The sequence below is a fragment of the Cloeon dipterum genome, chromosome 2, assembly GCF_949628265.1.
Source record: "Cloeon dipterum chromosome 2, ieCloDipt1.1, whole genome shotgun sequence".
Classification (NCBI taxonomy): Eukaryota; Metazoa; Arthropoda; class Insecta; order Ephemeroptera; family Baetidae; genus Cloeon; species Cloeon dipterum.
The window spans coordinates 15,888,551-15,905,404 of record NC_088787.1 but is presented as its reverse complement, the minus strand read 5'-3'; the positions used below and the strand labels follow the sequence as shown (position 1 = coordinate 15,905,404).

Genomic DNA, 16,854 nt, shown 5'->3' with positions numbered 1-16,854 from the left:
CGTGATTGAAAAAAATCCGCCGCTGCTGCTGTTGTGTGCGGCAGCGAGGGTGATGAAAGCGTTTGTTTGCACTCTCTGCTTCCGGTGCAGGCAGACATGTACGCACATAGACGCAGGTGCTGCGTTCAGAAAAGAGTGATGGGGAGTTTTCTCCCAAGGCTGTTTATTGATTTGACTTTGCAAAACGTTTAACAAAAATAATTGCATCAAACTTACAATTTTAGTCACGTCGCCAGCTTTTACGGTCTGATATCTCGTTTTGAGAAAGATTTAAAGGTGATTTCATCTATTTTTGGTATAGGGAAATCAGGGTTGCATTTGCTTACCACCCAGTTTTCCCCCATTGGTTTTTAACGGTTTTTACCACTTAATTTTTACCGATTTCTTGCGTAAGAAATGATTTTTTTCCATTTTTCCCTATGAAAATCCAAAATCTGCGGTCGGAAGTGGTCAAAATTTCCTCTTATGTGCATTTTTGTTCTTTTAAATTGCTATTTTTTACTGCCTCAATTTCTCCAAAAATTTCTCTCTAACATTTCTCAAGTCGAGATCACGAGCTAATAATTATAAAATTATTGAAAACTGAGGTGGAAACATGGCCTGCAAGAAACTGGTAAAAATGGGAAAAAGTATTTAACACTGCACTGCATTTTTTTTTTAAAATGGTTTTTTTGCAACCTTGAGGGAAATGGTAAATCTTTCCCTCCTTCAAAACATCTCTGTGGTCTACTAAAGTGGATCAAAGCTCTGGTTTCCCTTATGTGCGAGCATCGGTTAGATGAAATGTGAAATAATAAATTTGCTCCTAGAACGTTTTGCAGCGTCATTAAATATAGTTAAAAATTATAGCATTATTTATTTTCCTCAAAATCAAATATTGCAAATCTATGAGTACACAACTTCAAAAACAAAAATTGCTGCACATGTAACAGTAACAAAAAGTTAAAAGAAAGAAAAACACAATTGCCATGATAAATAATGCTTAATTTTAATAAAATTCACTGAAGTTGTACGATTCAGTGAGTATATAGATAGAAACAATACATATATATTAACCCAATAAAGTGAGGTATGAATCATCACTCTGCATAACAGTTCTTATGTGAAACAAAACAAATGAAAGAAAATAACGAAATAGAGGTCTAGGTATACAGCGATTAGGTTTCCCCATCTAAACTGCGCGAGCAATTATCGCAATTATAATTTTAATAAACTCTAGAGTGCTCCCTGCATGCTATTACGCTGTACTTAAAACTGATTATACCTGATTTAATGACGAGGAAAACAATATTAACTGAGCAAAAGTTTTTGTTTAAGAGCAGACAAGGCTGCTCATTCAAGGCACCAGTCTCATCTTGTAAGTGCTCTTCCAAATTTCGCAGAGGCAAACTGTTGAGTGGAATCTGTAGAAAATTGCCAGCGGCATGCTGACATGAGTTATTATGGTCCACGCCCAGACGCCGTAGAAACGCAGCTCCACGGGGTGGAAATCGGCCCGCGTGTTTTCCAGCCGATTCACCGTCCACATGGCCATGTTGGTCACCAGCATAAATGTCACCAACTGACGGCCAGGCTTTCGTCGCATGTCTTGCGCTGTCGAGCACCTGCAAAGGCGGCATAGAATAAAGCTATACAAAAAATAATAATGTGACAGCGTGCATGGGCGTGTGCACGAGCCGTACCTCCGCCACCAGGCGTCCAGCAGGAAAATAGTCTGGCACGTTGTTTGGATGAGCGAGAAAGCGGCGGTGATCAAAATCCCTGGCCGAGTTACCTCCACGGAAAAGAAACCAGCGATGATGGAAAACATGCTATAGATGTAGAGGCCGGTTTGGGCGATTACAAGAAGGATGTTGTCCAAGTCTAAGTTACGACGCATGTCGTATCTGCAGACAGATAAAAAATAATATCATGATTGAAAGACCTAAATTATAAATTAATATTAAAATAAGTTATAAGACTTTGCTTAAATGTGTAGATGTTAGCTCACACGTAAAATCAGAAAATAATATGAATCCGCCGTTGCCCTGGCGCGCCTAGACCTTAGCAACCTGTAACAAGTTATAGTTGATTTGAGTAATAGATGTTCGGCTCTCAACTCCTTCCGCAATGCAGTTACACCAGCGGGCATGTCGCAGGGATGCTTCGTGACTTCCATCTCGGACGGTGGATTCATATTATTTTCTGATATTATGTGGTGAGCTAACATCTATTACTCAAATCAACTATAACTTGTTACAAATGTATGATGTATAAAGCCAAGAGATACTTGTTTTTAAGCGAAAGAATGGTATGACATTTATCTTTGAAAACTCTGGGGGTAATGTCGGCTAGTTCCTGTGTCTTTTCAATCTCAGAACAGTCGTGGGGAGTAATTTTATGTTTAAACGTATTACAAAAGTAGCTGAAAGGGGTGGTTATTTCCAGAAAAATAATTACTGGACAGTCTTTTTGTCCATTGTTCACCTTTTACCAAATTCGAAAGTGTCTGCATTCTAGTATATCATTAATGTAATCAATTTATCTGGCGCGGGTCTATGCATAATATATAGTTTCAACTTCAACACATGTCATGGCCATCCAGCCGTCAAAATTTAAATGATAAAAACTATATTTTGGTGTAATTTCTATTAGTTAATTTTTATTTTTAATAAAAAATATAATTCATAAAATTGAAGCAAAATAATCGTAATTTAATCAAATTTAAACAATAATGATAATATTTATATGATTTACAAAAAAATTATACATTTTTAATAATATTTAATAAGCTTAACAACTACTTCTTGTCATTTGATATAGAGTGTGCTATTACAAATTTTTGCTATTGATTTTAGGGGACACTGAGGTAAATATAAGAAGTCATATTATAAGATAAAATATCACCCACTAAAATACTAATGGGTCAAACAACTGGTCACTGATTATTTAGGGCATCGGACACGAACCAAAACTATTAGTAGATCGATACAAATGATCACGGCATAACTCAAATATATATATATATATATATATATATATATATATATATATATATATATATATATATATGTTTAGATCCACCATTGTAAATAATCTCGGCTTTACAAAATAAAAACTATGAATCTGAAATCTGAATCTGATGTAGTGCGAATATTTTGTGCACTGATTTAAAAGGATTATTTATTTATTAAAAATACGCTTCATTTATTCGCTCACTAATTGCAAATTTTGAAAACAAATTGAAATCTTACTTGAGGTTCCTCATCTGGAACATGCAGCACAAGCAAGCGACAGTCGTGGAAACGTAAAGTGTGAGCTCGCAAATGTTGAACTCGTAGATGGCAATCAGCTGGAACTCCTCCTCTTTGAGCAACACAAAGAACATGATCAGCGAGATGATTGTGAAAACAAGCACCAGAATGCCGCTGAAGAGGCCACGGTGAGCGTTGGCGCAGTCGACGGAAAAGTGCTGCGACGTCTGGTGGCTCACGATTTTGCCGGCCGACCTCACGCTGGAACGCGTGTTTCCTCCGGGCTGCGTCTTGCCGGCTGGCGAGGTGACCACGTTCTTCCAGATGGCGTACAGAATGACACAGCAGATCAGACTGTATTCGATGGTGCAAGGGAAGAGGAAGGGACTCGCGTTCTGTACCAAAGACCCCATGATATTGGTCCTTCTGCACTCAAAGAGGTCGTGTCTTTCGACAAGGCCGCGCCTGTGTCTTCTCTCGTGGAGACTATTGTTGTGACTCAAAACTGGAAATTGAATTCTATACATTTAAATGAGCGGGCACTCATTGATAAATTTTGGAAATTAAGTATCATGACTGGAGATAAATTATCTAAAAAAGTTAAACTAAAAAAATACAATTTTGTGGTATGATTATTGCTAAATCTATATGATAATTTTGGTTTGGAATTATTATAATTTTTTTGTAGAACCTCTGCACAGCACTTCCCATGGGCTATGAGCTCACTGGGTCCCAGAGGTCCCAATAACACCGCCGAGCGGGTAACATGGTGCCTGAGTGGCCCGAGTGGCCGCAAAGGAGCTTGGGCCAAACCGTGAGCATCGTTTCGCCTCCCCACACGGAGCTCTTTAATTGAAACGCTTGACATTTTTGTCTATAAAGCCGCTGGAAAGGTGCGCAAACCAGCAAGTGGCGAGTCGGCGCCGGTGCGCCTCCCAGCCCGTTGAGCTATTCGACCATTTCCAGTCACTACACTAACCACTTTTTGCCATCTCTAACATTGGGTAGCCAGCATTAGATCCCTGAACTGCTCAAATATCTCCCTCTGCTTTGATACTCCTGAGAATGCCTTAACAATGCGAGTCAACGGGCTAGCTGATCACATGGTTTTGGGGTCAAAAATATAACCGTTGTATTATGCAGCAATTTAAATAATCAAAATAATCAATTAATAAAATTTACTACCTGCTGAAAAATTATTGTTGTTTGGGTCGTAAAATGTAAGGATTTCGTGCTTTGTTTCTTGAATTAAAACGTTCAACCAAACGCAGAGATTTGTGGCTATCATGTGCATCAGTCCGAAACGAAGGACCAGCCGCAACTGCGGTCTCGACTCAAATCGCTGAAACACGATCTCATACTATAGCACGAGACACGTGACTTTTAAATTGTGTCTTACAATATTTTTCATAAAAATAAACATCATTTGGGCTATAATGAAGGCCATTCTGGTCAGTGGGGTCAGCGCCAGGTAGACGTTGTGGCACTTTGTGTTTTTCTTCAGCTCGAAATACTGCCCAAACTCCAGCCCCGAATAGATCATGCTTCCTATTCCGAATGCTTGGGAGAGATAAGAGCGGTTAATAGCGGCGTTATCGTTTGAAAAACGTTTGCATGTATACCGACTGCCCCCATGCGCAGATAAAAGCTGCCGTATCGCATGGTCTGCCTTCTAGGAAGTCGCCACAATTTTTGCTGGGCCGCCTCGTCACTTTCATCTTCGTCGGCGGTCCTTTCGCCGCCGAACTTCCTTTGGCCTGCTCAAACCGGTTAAAATATTGAATATATCTGTGCAACATTGCTTGTGCGAACGCGTAATCCGCTTTTAGGTTAATTTCGTACCTGGCAGCGATTTCAAAGGACGGACGGTCGGAAAAGAGATGCAATACATGCTGAAGAGAAAAATCAGACTGACGAAATACAGGTACAAGTAAAACCCCTGCGAAAGATCAAATTTAGCGTGAGCGTGAAAAGGGAGGCTTCCAAGGGAGGAAAAAATCACCTCGTAATACGACACAGGAACATGCGTGGAAATAACCTCTGCCATTGGGAACGCGATCCCCATGACAACCAGCAATTTACCATAAAGGGCAGAAATCGTGGTGAAAAGACCATCCCTGGCAGAAACAAATCTGAATTATTTAAATGTCATGAAGTGATTAAAAATCCCCCGAACCCGCTCTGCTTGTGAGAGGCCAATTCGAACTCGTTAGGCTTTTGTATGAAGGGCAGACTGAACGACCTCTGCGAGCGACCCGCGGGGGCGACAGGGGCTGGCGTCAACAATGGCGATATCACGTCCTGCTGCACCCTGCAAAGAGTTTAAGCTTTGCATTCCGCTCTCGCACACACCGGTGGCAAATTAGTTTATTTTGAGAGGATTAAAGAGAGAGAGAGAGAGAGAGAGAGAGAGAGAGAGAGAGAGAGAGAGAGAGAGAGAGAGAGAAATCGGTCTGGTTTCCAGGTTACCAGAAGCGCTGGCTCGAGTTGTGCAGCGCCAATTCCAGCAGACTGGGCCGACTCGTGTGGGCGGCTTCCACTTCGGGCTCCTCGCCGCCCCCGGTCTCAGAGATGCTGGAAAACGCGTCCGATCATTGTTCCCAGCCACTCGTTTATTTTCGTACATGTTGGATAAAAGGTGCCAATTGAAAATGTTTGAATAATGGTATGTCAGCCGCAGGTCAGGCATAACGCTTTAAATCTATTAATACATATATTTATGTTGGTATATAACTTTTTAGACCGTTTATTAGCTTTGCGCTTCTTGATAATAAAACAAATGACCTTTAAATGTTGAAAGTCAAATTAAAAAGACAATAAACCTTGAGTAATCTACGATCAATGTGTTTTATGAATAACAATTTGGCGCTACTTGAAAAATAAATATGTCGATCTTTTTCTTCGATTTCACAAATTTTTCATGGAGAAAATATATAAAAAAATAGGTTTAAATTTTGCTTTTACAATGATCGTGAATCTTACAGAGATTATAAACATTTTACAATTAAATGGCCACCGGTAAATTTTTTTGAAACGATTCCATAGCAGAAATTCTTTTCTACTGTTTTAGGACAGCTCGGGAAGAGTGGTTATTAATTTTATTTTTCCAGATCAAAGTGTTCAAAATTCATGTTGCAACTAAACTAGTCGTGCCGAAAGCTGAAAATTATTGGTAACCGAATCTACTTACGTTGGCGGCTTGTGATTGAGTGCAAAGCTTCTTTGGTGATGCGCACAGAGTTGTGGCTGTGCCATCTTTGCTGGCGGATCTGCAAGTGGCGTGAACAAAGCACGGCCGACGAGTGGAAGAAAGCAGCGAGCAGGTGCGATCGCACCTGCACCGAAAAACAATCAATTGCTGCACGTGCCTGCCTTGTTTTCATCGCCGACATTGGCTTTCGCACCACGTACGTGTCAAAATGCTAATTGCTCTTCCTATTCTCCCATAGTTACTGTCAGTTGAACAATAATCATTGCCAACGCTATTAACTATTGCAATATCGTTAAGTCTGCGAGGCAACTCATCCTCAAGTGTAAATTTGCTTAGCTGCATGCAAATCGTAGAAAGCAGGTCAGTGTATATTAAATAATTGACACTTCATTCGAATTGAATTATCTACCATTTATTGATCTTCACAATTATGCTGCAGAGTGAAAAATAGGTACCTGGAAGTTTTAATGCTCGATCTCTGCCGGCCGGAGTTTGTAGGCCGTCTTCCAAATTTCGAGGAGACAAACGGTGGAGTGGAAGCGGTAGTAAACAGCCAGGGGCATACTGACGTGTGTGATGATGGTCCATGCCCAAACTCCGTAAAACTCGAGGTGGGTCGGCCTGAACTCGGCTCTGTTCTTCTCCAGGCTGTTGATCGTCCACATGGCCAAATTAGCCGCCAGCAGGAAAGTGACCAGTTGGCGACCGGGTTTCTTGCGAACTTGGCCAGGGTTTTCGCTCCTCCGCCACCACGCGTCCAAGATGAAAATCGTCTGGCAGGTTGTTTGCAGCAGTGACACCAGCTCGGCCAGAAAGCCGCCTCCGGGGGCGTTGGGGCTGAGGTAGCTGCCCAAGATGGAGAAAAGGCAGTACACGTACATGCCCGTTTGTGCCACAACGATGAGAACACAATCCAAAGCTTGCGGACCGTGCCGATACTCCAGGCTACGCATCTGAATCATGCACACGAGTACGGCCACTGATGTCAATGCGTACAATACGAGCTCACACATGGTAACCTATGAAATTAATGTGAATTTTTATTAAATTTTATTTCATCGAACAAATTGCAAGCATTAAAAGATATTTATTGATTTGGCTGGTCTGCCCTCCATTTTATTTTTTTTTTTATTCAAAGATCGAAGGCTTCAGAATTGTACTTGGGCGTAAATGGTACAGAAGAAGAGTGTGTATTTCCGGTTTGCTTTCAGCAGACATTTAGCCTCCGCACATCTTATCCTATTTTCCTCTCTCCCCTCGCGCCAGGAACTTAACTTTTATCTTTGCCTGCTTAATATTAGCATCACGCTTGTAATTTGTTCTTTTCCAGTCCAGATATTATCGGTTTAAAGCTCGGTTGAGCTACTGTTTGAGATTTCCTTGGGCAAACATATTTTTTAATTCTTTTGACGGTGGAATCGCCAGAAACTGGTCTCATAGGAAAGAGCTTTTTTTAATAAGGGGAATAATTATTGCGTATATTGGAGAAATTTTTGAAAATTGCTTTAACACAAGTTTATTTTTTTACTTAACGGTATATTTCTTTGAATGCAAATAAAAATTTCAACTCTTTCCTATTAAAGCTATAAATGCTCTTAGCGGTGTAAAAATATTGAATTATGAAGCGATGCTGATATGACATCAACTTAAGAGGTGTTTATTTTTTGCATTAGCAGGGGAAAAATTTCAGTACCTGAAAAACTGCGAGATCCGCGTGCGTAGGCTCTCTAATGAGCACGAAGAACATGATGAGAGAGATGGCAGTTACGACGAGCACAATGATTCCGCTGAAGAGTCCACTGTGGGCTCCTGAGCAGTCCACAGAGAAGTGGTGCATATTAACTTTCTCATCGTCTCGACCTTCCTCCTTTTTCCTGGCGACCACCTTGTGCACGTTGTGCCACATTTCATAGAGGATCACCGCGCAAATCAGGCTGTATTCGATGGTGCAGGGGAAGAGGTACGGGCTGGCGTTCTCCACGAGCGAGCCCAAGATGCTGTAGCGCGTGCACTCGCCAGTGAGGTCGGCTGCCCTATCGTGGCGGGTCAAAAAGGTGCTTGTGTTATGGGAAATGTGCGTCAAGAGGTGGATTTCGTGCTTGGTCTCCTCCACCAACACGTACAGCCACTCGCACAAATTTGTGGCCACCATGTGCATCAAGCCGAAACGAGCAATTAATTTGTACCTGCCCATTTCAATCTGGAACATACAAGAACATTTCCGTAAAAAGGGGTATGGTAAATATTGTCTGTTGTGAAAATCAACAAATCGCACTTTTAGTTTTAGTTGATATCAAATGAAATTGTACGCTGTTCACTTTTCGCTAGACGCAAAATTGTTCTGTAGAAAATATGAGTTTCCTCTAAATTGAGAGGAAATGTTTGAAATTTCGCGTGTTTAACGCTGGTTCTAAATGCTTGTTTTAGAGGCAAGCTTGCCTGAAATTTTTACAACTTTCGAATCGAGAATTCGCAACAGGTTGTATAACTGTTGCAGTAACATAAATAATTCAGGAAGAAGATTTTAGCACAACTAGATTTGTGAAAATTTTACCTCTTCTCCGTCACTTGATTAAAAATATATTTGAAACACTTTTATAAATATTAGAACAGTAAAACAGTTAAAATTCAAATCATAACTGATACGCACCCTGTTATTGAGGAAAATGAATTGGATTTGCACGATGGTTAGCACCATTCGGGTCCCTGGCGTCAGAGCTAAAAGGATGTTGCGACACTCGTACTCCAGCTCAAAATATTTTGATACTTCTAAGCCAGAATAAATCATGCTGCCAATGCCAAAAGCTGTTGAAACATTTATGTTAAACTCCATTTTCTCGAAAACAAAACAAAAAACGTGATCTTTACCGATGGCACTAGCTCGCAAGTAGAAGCTTCCGTACCTCATCACAGGGATGCTCCTCTTTCTTTGCGAGCGGACGTAAATTTCTCGTTGATCTCCCTCAACGTCGACACCTGGCGATTAGCAAAAAGGGGTCGGAGAGGGATCGGTTGCGGTAATGGGGTTTCTTACTGTAGGAGCTGACCATCGAGTAGGCGGCGCGTTCCCTCAGCAGCGTCGCGTACATGTACATCATAAAAAAGATGCTGCCCGCGTACAGGTAGAGGTAGAAAATCTGCAAAAATGGTTGAGAAGCGACGTCATGCAAAATTCATGTGAGCCACGAACTTGGTCGAAAGTGGCAGGGACTTTATCGGAAAGAACTTCTCCAACAGGCAGTGCGATCCCCAAAACAACGAGCAGCTTTGCGTACAAAGCTGAGAGTCCTGCGGAAAAACCATCATCCCTGCAAGGAAAAAAGGAATCAAACAGAAAACGCAAGCCTCTTTTCCTCGTATAGAGGTGCTTGTTTATTTAAACGAATCGCTTTCCCTTCGTGTTATTGATGAAATTGTATGTGCATATATATCATACACGTCTGCTATTTAAATGGGATACATATTCAAGCTTTGCGTTTAAATGCCTCTAAAAATTTGGCATTGAAAGTAAAATAAGATAAGCCATTTTAATTTGTAACCCATGATTGCTGATGAAAATTATAAAATTAGAGCACACACTGACTTCTTTTCCGCTTTGCAAACGATTTTCCTCTCCTTTCTCGCACCCCTTGCGGGCAGCTCGTTATAAAAGGGTGGGGGTGGCGTCGAGCTCCTGGCTACTAGCGAGGAAGAGTTGTTGCCGGTGGAATTAGGGCCGGCTTTCTGCAACGCCGTCATGGGTGTTGGCGGCTCCAAGACCACAGGAGAGCGCACCACAGTTTGCTGCTGCTGGGCCCCGCGCAAAATGCTTCTCCGAGGGTGAACAATAAAAATATTAATGCTCGGATATCCCGCCTCTCGTAATTAAAGACGGAGAGATACCTTATTAAGTAGCGCCTTTGTTCCCCGCAAGCACCACAATTTCCCATTTGCAGAAGACCGGAGGGCCTTCTCTCGTTCAAACCCAAGCGACTGCCCCATGCTGTCGATGCGCGTCTTTCTCCTGTTAAAAAAATGTCAAGTTAGATAGATGATCTTTATTTTCAGAGAATAGTTTCTTGCCGAAATAAAAATTCAGCCATAGTTTTTTTTTTTTATTTTGAAGGCTTCGTATAGTACAATAAACATAAATTTTAAACGTTTTTGAGAGCAAACTTTTATTAGAAATTATTTCAATAAAGGGGCTGCAAATTTCAAACTGAAATTAATTAAAATTAACGTTTTGCAACAATTTGTCATGTTTTTGACAAGTAAGTCATTTTTTAAGTCTTTTTATTATTTTTGCCCTCGTTATTCTCATAATCTCTGCAGTCAATTTTTCCTCCCACAGAGCTAACAATTAGAAGAAAATAAATAGTCGACTGACACAATTGCCATGGTTGGTCAATTGTTTTCTGTTTCAGTTTTATTAACACCTTAATCGTATATTGCTTGAGTTGTGGCTTTGTGTTACCTGAGAACAATCCGCCGGTTATGCTGTTAAGCAGCACTTGACTGCCACTCAGACTGGCCCTCGTGTTGCATTGCACTTGTTGGGGGATGTTTGACGCACTGGCCGACGGCGTTATCGCGCTCTCAGGAATTCGGGGAATTGCTTGGAAGGATTTCGGGATGGCTGGGTTTGAACTGGAGGACGTCGGTGGCGTAGGCGCCGCCTGAACCGTGTGCGCGTGGTTGCAGCACGGGCATGTAGACGCCACCGACACGATCGCCGCCGACTCGTCCATTCCGCCTGCCGAATTCGATTAAAATGAAGCAATTTCGTTCCCTATAGGATTTGAAATACTCATGTGTTTGGAAACTGACCGTGTTGGTGGAGCACTTCAGCTTGCGTGGACAAGGCGCGACCGAAAACAGCTTTTCGAATCAGCTGAGGACATCAAAATTGGAAGAGCACATAGGCAAAATGTTTATGCAATCGTGTTTGTCACGGCTCAAGTTGTTTGCTGCGTGCCTGCAGGCTATCATCAGGGTTTAGTGGTGCCCCGCTAATTGCCTTATACACTTGACGCTCCACCACCATCCTTCAGCATTTAGTGCACGCCGAGAGCAACCGCAGACAAACTCGCGGCACTGCACCTATCAAATGTTTAGTCTGTTTACAAATTGTTGAAAAGAGACTCGACCCATGTTACGCACTTCCACAAAGGAAACTAGATGATGAATTTCGAATTTCACCGCTATTGATCGATTGGAGGTACTTGGATTTTGATCACCAGAGGAGGACTATTAGTTGTGGGGAAATAAAAAAAACTTATAAAGTCATCAAGCAACGATGTTTTTAAATAAAAAGTAATTGCAAACCACACAAGTCCATCTAATTCCAAATAGTATATGGCAGCTTTTAACAAAATAAAAAAAATAATGTGGAGGGAAATGGATTGCAATGTTCTGGATGGAATTCAGTATTTGTTCATCAACCATTTTTTGCTGCACATAATTTTTTTTATCAATCAGGACTTTTAAAGCACTTTTGGGCATCATACTCCACAGCACACCCAAAAATTTCAGATGTTCTTTCGTAATATTTGCTCTCAAACAAATTTTGTATCTTTTCAACGAGGAAAGAGGTTATTTTATTTCATTTTTTATTTATTCCTAGCTGTAACAAGTAGTTTTCCTGGAAAAGCATGATTTTGGTGCTGCGCGCATGTCACTGCTCATTTTACTCTGTGGAAGCAAAGCTTTTAAGAGGTTGCAACCCCTCATAAATGCCTGAATAATGGGCACCACTTCCAGCCTGTCGTTAAAAATAATTCTCCTTGGAGACCCAAGCAAGTCCGCTGTAGTGAGAGCAGGAACAAAATGAGTCAATGTGTACGTGGGATTAACCGGCAGAGAAGAACTTTCTTGACTAATCTCTATTAAAGAGCAAACTCATCTCTCTCTCTCTTGAAAGCAGGTATCCAAGAACGATTTGCTTTCAGAGAGGAACGATGGAGTGGTACTATCTTATTCTCTCATCGGAAGAGGGTCTTCAAAGAATTCGCAAATGAAGAAGAGGAGTTGGGTTTCTCGTGGACCGTCTGCTGTCATTATCCCGATGTCCCGCTCCAACTCAAAACTCGCGCTAGCAGGTATCATAGTTCCGAAACGTGATTCTAAGCCCTTAGTATCCAATTTACAATTAGTTGGGAAAATTGCCTTTGGTCGTCCCTCATAATTGGCTGGTTAAATAGTGTTCTTGTACAAGTAAAAGTCTCAAATAAATCATACTTTCGCGTTAAGTTATACCTAATGACTTGATTCCCAAAATCCAAAATCTCATTAAGGGTAAGTATTTGTTAGTCCTTTGGATAAATTCAGGAAAAAATAGTTAAATTACTTGCTCACAGTTCTCGCGTTTAAAATGTGAAAAGTAAGCTGAGCTTTCAGGGTTAAATTATTTAAAACTGCACATAGGAGCCAGTGAATAATTGGTATGTAATTTTCCCCTCTTTTCTTATGCCTGCTTGGGTGATTAAAACTTTGCTAATTAGCAACAAAATCCCATGCTTCGCAAAACTCTCTGATCGGACTTAACTGCTGTAATTAAGCCAGCGTACTGCGTGAACTGAACAGTTTGCTCAGCAGCTAGCTATTTATATCGCCAACAGGTGGTAATAAGTCAATTGCCCTTCGCACTGCAGATATTTTAATTACCATTCCGTTATCAACAACTTTAAGGCTAAAATTGTATAGATAAACGAAATAAATAGGTTTTGAATGAAAGGATTTCGTTTTGTTAATTATATTTTTTTATAATAACATTTTAATAACTTTTAAATAACTTTTCTATTTAGTTCAAACTTCTTTTAAAGGAACTGCTATCATTATTGGAATATCAGTGCCCATTAATATCGATTTCATTTCAAGCGCGTGTCTAATTATTTTGCTTGCAATGAATCATGAAAAATTAAATGCCATTCAACTCCTGTCATGTCAAGGAAATTTCTAAAAAATGTCATTTTGATCTTGACTTATTCAGGGCAGAAGCTGTCACAAAAAGATAAAAACTAGCATGGTTCAGGTGCAGGCCTTTGCAAATACTGACGTTTTATATATCTCTACAGTAAACTGTTTCTCCGCATGCACAAGTCACGGTGGATAGCGTTAATAATAAATAAAAGCACGTTGAAGGGCAGAACAATGGGCAATAAGCCGGTGTCAAGTGATAATTTTGCCGCGCGACAGCTCAATTACTCGGGAGAAGTGGCGATTATTGGGGCCATCGCTCGGAAGGCAATATCTTCCGCTGATATGACCCTCCTATATAAAAGCTCTTGCTTGCCTGAGAAGAGGTGCTATTAAAAGCATAAACTCCGTAGGTTTTCCAAGGGAAATGTCGAAGCGTATGTTTGTGGCTATGTTTTTCGCTCTGGTGACAATTAGTTCCGTCTTTGGGATGCTTGAGCAGGAAACAAGAGGTAAAACAATATTATGTCTGCACTGTTATAAAACCGATTATTTTTTACCGATCTTGAAGAACATGTGTTCTTGGAATTATATTCTTGATTATTTCAGGGCTAATCTCTAGTGGAAAAAAACAGATTTAAAGGGTGCCCCAAAAATGTGATATTTTTCACTTTTTTTCCCGATAATTTATTATTTTTTCTTTAATATTATTATTCATACTTTGTTGTTCCGTTAGTGTGTTCTTATGAATCTTTATGAACTGATATCTATGCAACATGTGTAGCATCAAAGTAAAAGATTCTGCATAATCCTTCCTTGCCTCTGAACTAACACATTAAAGGCCTCCTGACGGTGAACTTTGCCGGCACTTTAAAGTTTGAAAACGCTTGTTGACATTTATCTGTCGGTGGTCACCAATAATTTATTCCCAACAAGCAGGTTTTACTTGGCAATCTATACACAATTTGTTTTAATTACAAAATGGTGAAAAAATATTCTTAAGGGGCCTTTAAATTTATAATTGAAAATATTGGGTATACGACATTAAAAAAGCCGCCTTAAATCTCGGGGCTGAGACCTCTAATGATATCGAAAAACATCTCAGTTGTGTTTGACTTGGCCTAAGTAATTTAAATAATTGACTCTTAATTTAGAGCTGGAGGCACAAGAAGTGGAGGAGTGTGAGAACGGCGAAGTCTATCTGGAATGCGGCTCCGAGTGTCCCGAGGCTTGCTACAACCTGGGTCAACCACGGGCTTGCGGACTGCGCTGCAAAACGGGTTGCTTCTGCTCTGAGGGGCTAATTCGAAACCCTGACGGAGACTGCGTGGCTCCCGGCGACTGTCCTGACATCCTCTACTAAATTGGCCTCGTTGTAATTCATAAAATGCAAATTCATTAAAGCGAGCGAGCACAAGAGAAAGAAAAACTGAATATAAATGAGATTTTTTCCTCCCACTGGCTGGAATGGGGAAAAGCAAGCAAAAGCACGCTTTGTTGTAGAGGAAAGACAAGTTGAAAGGGTGAGTTTATAAGACAATTACCCCAAGAAATTGTCATCACGTAGAAATCTGCTGTAATGCAATTAACTTGAAATCTCCCTAGGGGGAAGAGAAGAAAATTTCACCTCAAACTAAATTGAAGCATTATTTTATATAAAAATTCTTTGGTTGGGAAATGGAAAAAGCATTTCAAATTTCTGTCTTCCATTTTTAATCCGACTATCTCTTCTGAGCCTATGGGGAAATGATATTTTAGAGCTGGTGTGCGGCGATTTAATTAAGGATTTCGCCGCCACCGTGAACCTGCTGAATGAAGGAGCAGCTTGGGGGAGAAGAAATAATGCTGTGGCCGAGGCTCGCACACACACACACACACACGCGCGCACACAGTTGCGGTTTTATTTGCTTACATGGAAAGCACTGTGCAGAACGACTCTAATCAACCATCAGACACACCCTCCTCTCTGAGTGAGAGCGCTGGAAACCTTTTCTATCTCTCGTGAAACTCGATTATGTCGCTGTATGAAGGAGTAATCAAGGAAAAGGAGAGCTTTTTAAGTAAACGCACACATGGCTTTAAAAATAAAAATAAAAAACGCACAGAAATTATTGTTAGCGTATATATTAATTTTTATTATTTGTAAAGGTAGAATTAAACCACTTTGTGCCAAAGATTTCCATTTAAAATATACGACAAATATTTCAAAGGATGGAAACTATAAATAATATTTCCATTCCCCGCAAGAAAAGGAAAAACAATCGAGGATGAAGTACTGGACCACCTTTAATTGTCGGCTTCACTCAACCAAGGAGATCAAAGGTGAATGTGAATTCGGCGTTTCAGAATTTTGTGTACATGACTTAGTTTATTCTTATATTTACAATCACTTGTCCGTCTCGCGTAAACATGTTTTTTAATTTTCTTTCAAAGATCAATCTTGTTTGAGAATTGTAAATAAAGTTTCTCTCTAAAATGCGCTTTCCTAAAATTTATTTAAATATCGACTGGAAGCCGACTTTTGTAGCAGTATAAATCCTCCTCACTTCGAGTCGACACATATATTCTTCAGCTACGAATTTTTTCTACTCCGTCGATATTTTTGCCCGAATCTGTTGCCAACTAGTTCCATTAGACAGCATAACAGCGTGAGTTTAAATATATTTTTTTCAATGTCATATTTATAAATAAAACCTAAAGCTTAATATAAGTTAATAATATAATTCATGTCTACATCTTCATATTAAATTAAGGTAACATTGGTTTTTATATCAATTAAAAGCCACAGAAAACAATTCTAACATTATATTTAAATGGTCGTTTAATTAAAAAATAGGTTACTTAAAACTTATTATTAAGAACAATTGATTTTTTCAGCTTCGTAACAAGCCTGAATTGAATAAGCTGAGAGAAATCAAAGAAGAAATGCCAGATGGAACCTCTGATCCTATTTCAAACGACAGTCAAGGCTCCTCACAAGAAGAGGTAAATATAATTTTAACTCTTACAAATTTTATTCTTAAATTTTTAGTTAGATGATAATGAAATAAAAGCTTTCATATTTTAACGAGTAGTATATTAAAAAATAATTATTTTAATTGCAACTCCATTAATAAATTCAATATATGTATAATTCAATCCTTTTTTTCTTTGTTTTAGCCAATGTGTTCAGTCGACCCTCCTACCAAGAGTGATTGCCAGGTGGTATGGCCACGTATAGCCCCCAAAGCGACTCCTTTACGCACTTACACCAGACAGGCCATGAGTATTATGATGAACAATGGAAGAAGCTTTATTTGCCAAAGATCTATATTTTCAAACAAATTATTCAGCACCGGTTCAACTTATCAGCAGGCGTCAATGGCCAAACCAATCTTTAAACCACCAGTTCCAAGTTACTTGAACTCGCTCTTCAACCTTCCTCGTCCTTCCCCCGTTGTTCCCAGCCCAAGCAGCAGCAACATAATTCATTTAAGAGGTGGCAAAGATCAACATGATGGAATCAGTGCAGAAAGT

The 16,854-nt window shown here is 40.1% G+C and overlaps 2 protein-coding genes across 2 annotated transcripts; both read right to left on the bottom strand.

The window, feature by feature from the left end:
• Positions 1–967: 967 nt before the first annotated feature.
• On the bottom strand, positions 968–6,589 carry LOC135937048 (proton channel OtopLc-like). The gene is made up of 11 exons (XM_065480117.1): positions 6,424–6,589; positions 5,703–5,807; positions 5,410–5,544; positions 5,236–5,350; positions 5,076–5,172; positions 4,856–4,990; positions 4,633–4,793; positions 4,419–4,575; positions 3,234–3,738; positions 1,683–1,886; positions 968–1,604 (listed from the first exon to the last, which is right to left on the bottom strand). The coding sequence occupies exons 1-11, from the start codon at positions 6,486–6,488 to the stop codon at positions 1,337–1,339; spliced, it is 1,947 nt and encodes a 648-aa protein (XP_065336189.1). The 5' UTR covers positions 6,489–6,589; the 3' UTR covers positions 968–1,336.
• Positions 6,590–6,834: 245 nt separating this feature from the next.
• Positions 6,835–11,666, bottom strand: LOC135937047 (proton channel OtopLc-like). The gene is made up of 11 exons (XM_065480116.1): positions 11,584–11,666; positions 11,251–11,523; positions 10,898–11,176; positions 10,327–10,447; positions 10,028–10,252; positions 9,635–9,752; positions 9,479–9,581; positions 9,313–9,420; positions 9,095–9,249; positions 8,138–8,644; positions 6,835–7,463 (listed from the first exon to the last, which is right to left on the bottom strand). The coding sequence occupies exons 3-11, from the start codon at positions 11,169–11,171 to the stop codon at positions 6,909–6,911; spliced, it is 2,166 nt and encodes a 721-aa protein (XP_065336188.1). The 5' UTR covers positions 11,172–11,176; positions 11,251–11,523; positions 11,584–11,666; the 3' UTR covers positions 6,835–6,908.
• Between the last annotated feature and the right edge of the window lie 5,188 nt (positions 11,667–16,854).

Bases quoted from the DNA above. Each gene is read 5' to 3' on its own strand.
- LOC135937048 (XM_065480117.1), bottom strand. From the start codon at position 6,488: ATGGCACAGCCACAACTCTGTGCGCATCACCAAAGAAGCTTTGCACTC. The intron at 4,576-4,632 runs GTAAGACACAAT...ATCGTGTTTCAG, and splicing joins TTATTTTTATGAAAAATATT to CGATTTGAGTCGAGACCGCA. The intron at 1,605-1,682 runs GTACGGCTCGTG...CCGCCTTTGCAG, and splicing joins CTGGACGCCTGGTGGCGGAG to GTGCTCGACAGCGCAAGACA.
- LOC135937047 (XM_065480116.1), bottom strand. From the start codon at position 11,171: ATGGACGAGTCGGCGGCGATCGTGTCGGTGGCGTCTACATGCCCGTGC. The intron at 10,448-10,897 runs GTAACACAAAGC...TTTTTTTAACAG, and splicing joins AACCGGCGGATTGTTCTCAG to GAGAAAGACGCGCATCGACA. The intron at 9,250-9,312 runs GTAAAGATCACG...ATGTTTCAACAG, and splicing joins CTTGCGAGCTAGTGCCATCG to CTTTTGGCATTGGCAGCATG.